The following is a 6,000-nucleotide window of genomic DNA, read 5'->3' as shown; positions in this document are numbered from 1 at the left end:
AGGCCATGAGCAAAAGGGCTTTTTATGGGCAGTCTATATTTACTCTGCAAATGCCAGCAGAGCTAACCGTCTTCAGAACAGAAGCCTATAGGCTACAGAAGACAAGGTCCCCCTCGCTCAACTATGGTGAGTGTGACGCCACATTTTTGGAATTGCTGGAACTGGCCTCGCACAACGCTGCCCAAGAGAATATTTTAACAACTTGGAATATGGGGAATGGCCACTGAGATCTCATTCTGTAAATCTTTCAGGCAATTCAAAAGGAAAAAAACGCATTTGAAACAAATGACAATTAACAAACAGGACACCAGAAAACAGGCACAAACAAAATATGTGTTTACCCTCCAACCTCCTCCAGGTTTATTGATAGTTTAAAATTACATTTCTATGTTCTAGGACTTCAACTGCATTTTCCTTCCGACTTAAAAACTGAGTACAAGCAAATGATATTTTTACAGTAGTCTTAGTGATATTGTACAAAAATAATATTTTTGATTTCTGTGAAAACATTCTCCTTTTGCAAATAACTGCTAATTTCACGAGTCATTCTGTGATTCTTGAGGTTCTCACCCAAGGCAGACTTTTCAAAAATTGGCTTTTTAAAAAGTTCAACCTTGAGTGCTTCACAACCAAAAGGTCTACTTAACTTGCAAACAAGATGACCTTTATAAAAGAACTTAGGATCTTAATATTCCAAAAGTGTTTTCATTATTATTGTTATGTTTCATGCCCGCTTCCATGCATACTGCTTGGTGGGCCCAGATTAAGATGTATTGGAAAAACTCATAAGCCAACTCATTTCCCCACTGAAAAAAAAAAAAACTTGGAAGTACTGGCTTCCTTAACTTCCAGTTCATCTTGCTGAGGCACTCATCGTCTTTGTGCTCAGACGACCAACGTAGCACTTTTTGTCCCATGACACTGATCTCTGTTCACCAGTGACGTTGAAGGGGGATCTTTAACAAAGCATTATACAGAACACCTCTACCAAACTAAACAAACATTTTTTTGTATTGAATGCAGAAAGATTTTTTTTTTTTCACCCCTTGCTTCTTTTGTACATGTCGAGAAGCTCACTGGCTTGGGACTAGCCTCTGTTTGCCAACCTTTGGCCAATGAAGAGGATTCAGAGAAAAATAATACAACCAACCATCAATCAGAAAAAAAGGAGGGGCATCAGAGGTAACCGTTTATGCGGTGGCTTCAATAGGGCACTCTTTTGCCAGGTGGCCGGTCTTGCCACAGTTGTAGCAGTTCACCTCACTGGCCTTGCTGCACTGAACGGCAACATGACCAATCTCACCACACCTGCAAAACACACCAAACATCTGGTTATGCAACGTTACAGTCGTTAAACTAGTAAAAACTTAATTGTACAAGTTCTTAAACATGCAGAAAGGCTGTTAATACTAGTGCAGAACAGCAATCCGAACTACACTCAAACTAACATCAAACTAACTTGAGTCTTTCTACGACATGAGTCTTTCTACGACATGAAAGATCAAAAATTAGTGCTACCTCTCCTGTCACTCAAATTTCCGTGGCAACACATCTGACATCACCAGAACCCACCAGAGCTGTACAAAATGTTTCTTCCTGTGTTATTACAAATCTCATTCAATGAATATTGTGGAACTGTTCGTTGATTACCTGAGTTCAAGAGGAATCTACAAAGCACCTTGGCTACTTTTTCTCCATTACCATTTACTTTTGACATTGGTAATTGTAGCATCTTGTAGCTTATCTTTGGAGATTTTACTGTTACATGTTATAGTGTCGTACTTATTGCTAGCAGACAGAGGGCCAATGCCACCTATTCATGATTGCAAATACTAAAGGCTGCATGTGTAGACTGGGGCTGGGTTATTGCCATGCTCCAGTTGTCTTGTAAAACGACTAGTAATTTGGAATCTGTGTTAAAACAACCAGCTTGGGTTAACAAATTGTGAGAACAATTGTCGGTTGTTAGTGATTGTGACCAGATATAGTAATACCAGGTTGTAACAAAGTATTACACAGTATTTTAAAAATGTTCGGACACTAATGTTTCTACAACTGATTTCATGAGAGCTGTAGTAATGCTAATAAACAGTGCATAACTACAGCTCTCATTAACTGTTAATGGGTGCAGCCATCTTGGGAATTCAAACTCAAGGTACATGTGGTTAAAACGGGCTGACAAGTCTGGATACGACTTCAAAGGGCGTTCCATTTGCAACTTCCTCTTAGTGATGCAGGAAAACAACTCGGTAATCAACTCAGGAGGACAAATGGAACGCAGCATAAATAGGCGATATGACTAGCTAGCATATAGTTAACAAAGAAATCTTTTTGCCGTCTTATTTCATGTAGACAGGAAACAAATCAATTAAAATTGTGAGTTTTATTACACCAGCTACAAGCTCTAGATTTACTTTTTTGGCTATATAGCCAAGCCCTACCCTGGACCAAGACGTTAAAATTGTGTACCGCTTAGTATGAACCACAATGTATTCTGTTCGCAGAGCTACGGCTGGAATTGAGGACTGCCCCTTAAAGCCAACTTCCAGAGCTCCACTCAACTCAACAGGTATTATTCTAACGCAAATTGGTTAGAAAGGGCTTTAATTGTCACCTGTAACACTTCACTTTGTCACAGAGCTTCTGGATGTGACCGAAGCCTCCACAAGAGTAGCACTTCTGCTCATTGGCATGGTCGCAGTCCCGGGCCACATGGCCAGCCTTGCCACAATTGTAGCAGCACTGCTCCCTCTCCTTCCTCGGCTCCTTGCAGTCCCTGGAAATATGACCACTCCTGTGGCAGTTGTAACAAGCTAAAAGTGGGAACACACACAGAGAACATCAGTAATTCACTTTTAAGACTGAAAGGCTTTCACACTGATGGCAATGAAACTCTTATCCTTGTAGGACAGCATTATTAAAGTTCTACTACCACCACCACCTTTAATAGTATCTATACTTGGAGAGAGAGAGAGAGAGAGAGAGAGAGAGAGAGAGATCTCACACACCATCCTCAGTCTGTTCACAGTCCTTGGCAATGTGGCCTTGCTCTCCACACCGGTAGCAGAAAAGATCTAGAAGAAACGGAACATAAATTTCAAATTCTATTGCATCTCTCACATTCTTTTGTCAGAAAAACAACAAAACATACCTTTTCCTCTTCCTCTGCCCCTGCCACGACCACGGCCTCCTGCATTGGGGCAGTTTTTAACCCAGTGTCCAGAACGGCCACAACCAAAGCACTCACTGCTACTCATTTCCATTCTCTGTGAAGATTCAAACCACACCAAAAAGTCAGTTGGTAACACACATTTACTAACTAATGGAATTCTATCAACACTAAGCTAATAAGACTACTGCAACACAGTCACACTTAACTTGGCAAGACAGTTGGACAAAAGCAGTCCAAATGTAGCATAAGGGATCCGCTAGCTACTGTCTGCCTTACCTATTGACGGCAATCCATCCTCTTGGCATGACATAGCTGGCTACCAAAATGAAGATTTAAAGTAAGTGCTTAGGAGCCGATTTATAAACTAATATAAAATATAATTTTCAATATGGAAACTTAAAAATAACAATGTTACCAAACTGGATGTTTACTAGTTGTAAACTAGTTTACTCACTTCCAGGCTAACTTGTGCACCAATGAAATCAGAATAATTAACTAATGTCAGAACAAGGATTGTTGGCTAACTTGAGCTAGCCATCAGCCGCTGGCATAACCCTGTGGAGCTATCATCAATTTATATTAAAATAACCGTCTTGATTGCATACCTTTAGAAAAAAGAACCAGTAATACAAGACGTGTAAATAAAAGCAAAAAGCTATCAGTCACAATTTACTCATAAAATACAAGTCACGTGTGGCAATCTGCAAGCTAGCTAACAAGGCCCAAAAATCACGACACATGGCACAACAGCAGCTAGGTAATGCTAGGTATTATTTTTTATTAGCCAGTTGTCGTCGGATTTTAGATAAGTACCATTTGTGATAAACCAGTATCTACGTTGACTTATCATGGACTCAACGTATGATACTGATTTTCGGAACTGTAAAACTTATGATGCACGGAATATATTAAGGTAATAATCGTCTAAACGAAACGCAAAGCAGTTAGCCTAGCGACACCATGTTGTCTTGATATATTCATTTCAGCTTATTTGCTAACGTTAGCGTGCTAGCCAACGTGCAGAGCAGCAGCAAAACTCGCTTGGCCATTATGTCGCTTAGCCATATGGTATCAGTAGGGATGTGCACCTTGGCCCTCCAACCATTTAAGGGCCGCATCGACACAAAGCTAATGGTAGCACGCTAACTAGCGATAGCTGAATACTTGGATCACACTTTGTACAGGATCAACCATCGTTATACGTGAACGAGCTGCTTTCAAACTACACCCGTGAAAAATAAAACGTGAACATTTTTAATTTGTGATGCATAAGATCAAACCCTAACTCCATTTTACTAAGACTGCTTTCCCGCGCTGCTACCATGGGCCACAAGGCCAACTCAAAATGCTAACGGAAATCTAATGTAGTACATTTTATATTTCCAACTCATAACCGTTTTACAGAAGAATCGGACAACATAAAATTAACATTTTATCCATGCTAATAAAGAAGAACATTTGTGGCACTCACCTTTTTGAAGGCTAACTAGCTACGTGACTCGCTGCTGTTTACTCCTCCTCTCTCCCTTTGCGCCACATGCGATTTGCGCATGACTCTTTGGAGTGGCGTTACATCTAACCAGTCAAAGGTTACTGAAGGAGCGCCTACGTAGATTTCCTTTAACCTATGACAAACAAATGCTGACGGACACCACCTCCATAAAGTGTCAAATCACAGATAAGAGGGGTACTTTGTTTCGCCCTTTTTTATATTATATAATTATTATTCTGACAATCAGCTATAAAAGCTTTTAGTTGACTCTAAGTTGGCAAGGTGTAGGCTCACAGTTGTATTTTTGTTAATTAACTGATAGTTGGTCAATCAGAATTAGTTTTTAACTGAAATTCTTGGTCGTTCGAAACGTTAATAGGTCTAGTAGCAGTAGGCCCCAAGGCATATAGTAGCCTGACCCAGACATGTTGCTTAGTGATATTCTTGATGGTTCATGGACTAGGTCTACTCATTGATTTGGGAACACACACACACACACACACACACACACACACACACACATATATATATACGATTTTGCCTACTGGATTGAATCAAATAAGCAGGCTGAAACCAACTAGGCCAAACTGAATAGTACACCATATAAGGGTGCAGTGTTTTTTATATGGCATATTTGAAGAATAATTGTTAACATTTATTAGGCTATCTCTGTGCATGAGTTTTTGTTGTTGACCATTTGAGGGACCTAGTTTGATTGAAAATACACAAAATGCACAAAATATGGCTGAAAATGTGAAGTTTGGACTGAAGAACGTGTTTCTTTATCATACTTAAAAAGTCGACTGTTGCAGAAAGAAATGGCTGATCTTTTATGCAATATCTACATTGCCCAATATCAGCAATCATTCATCCAATGTTCCAAAGGCACATTCTGTTTACTATGTATCAAAGATTCTAGAGCGGAGCGCTCTAGAATCTTTGCTATGTATTATGTAAGCACATAATATCATCTGAAAACTACTGCCCTGATTAAAAAAGAATGCAACTGATCACAGCTAGCTAGTATGTTTTCTATAATGGATATTGGATGGACATTTCCGACCGGTAGAGTATATTCTACATAACCTATAGAAATAACTTGACTAGAAATGGGAAATAGTCAGACCTCTGAAGGTTCCTAGAAAACATTGCATTGTTATTTTTCGAATGTGTAGGCTGCATTTTATGGAGAACCTTGAAATTAGGCTATTTGTGCTTTCTTGTATACAACTATGTATTTGTAAAGATATGTTTAAATAAGTCTCTGTACCAATCAATGTGACACACCTAATTTTGTTAGAAAAGCTGTCATTTCTGAAAGTGAAATGTAGGAGGA

At 39.4% G+C, this 6,000-nt stretch overlaps 1 protein-coding gene across 1 annotated transcript; it reads right to left on the bottom strand.

The window, feature by feature from the left end:
• Window positions 1–332: 332 nt before the first annotated feature.
• Window positions 333–4,746, bottom strand: cnbpa (CCHC-type zinc finger, nucleic acid binding protein a). The gene is made up of 5 exons (XM_076276027.1): window positions 4,644–4,746; window positions 3,152–3,266; window positions 3,009–3,074; window positions 2,615–2,813; window positions 333–1,308 (listed from the first exon to the last, which is right to left on the bottom strand). Exons 2-5 carry the CDS (start codon window positions 3,261–3,263, stop codon window positions 1,191–1,193), a joined length of 495 nt encoding a protein of 164 aa, XP_076132142.1. The 5' UTR covers window positions 3,264–3,266; window positions 4,644–4,746; the 3' UTR covers window positions 333–1,190.
• Window positions 4,747–6,000: the final 1,254 nt, after the last annotated feature.

Source organism: Alosa pseudoharengus, unplaced genomic scaffold (genome assembly GCF_046254945.1).
Source record: "Alosa pseudoharengus isolate Yale_2024_CS ecotype anadromous, Long Island Sound unplaced genomic scaffold, YU_APseudo_1.1 YU_APseudo_1.1_scf_9, whole genome shotgun sequence".
Lineage (NCBI taxonomy): Eukaryota > Metazoa > Chordata > Actinopteri > Clupeiformes > Clupeidae > Alosa > Alosa pseudoharengus.
The sequence above is the reverse complement of the archived record's forward strand: the minus strand, read 5'-3'. Positions and strand labels throughout refer to the sequence as shown.

Coding starts and splice junctions, on each gene's coding strand:
- cnbpa (XM_076276027.1), bottom strand. CDS start 3,263: ATGGAAATGAGTAGCAGTGAGTGCTTTGGTTGTGGCCGTTCTGGACAC. Junction 3,075..3,151: donor GGGCAGAGGAAGAGGAAAAG/GTATGTTTTGTT, acceptor CGTTTCTTCTAG/ATCTTTTCTGCTACCGGTGT. Junction 2,814..3,008: donor CTGTGAACAGACTGAGGATG/GTGTGTGAGATC, acceptor TCCCACTTTTAG/CTTGTTACAACTGCCACAGG.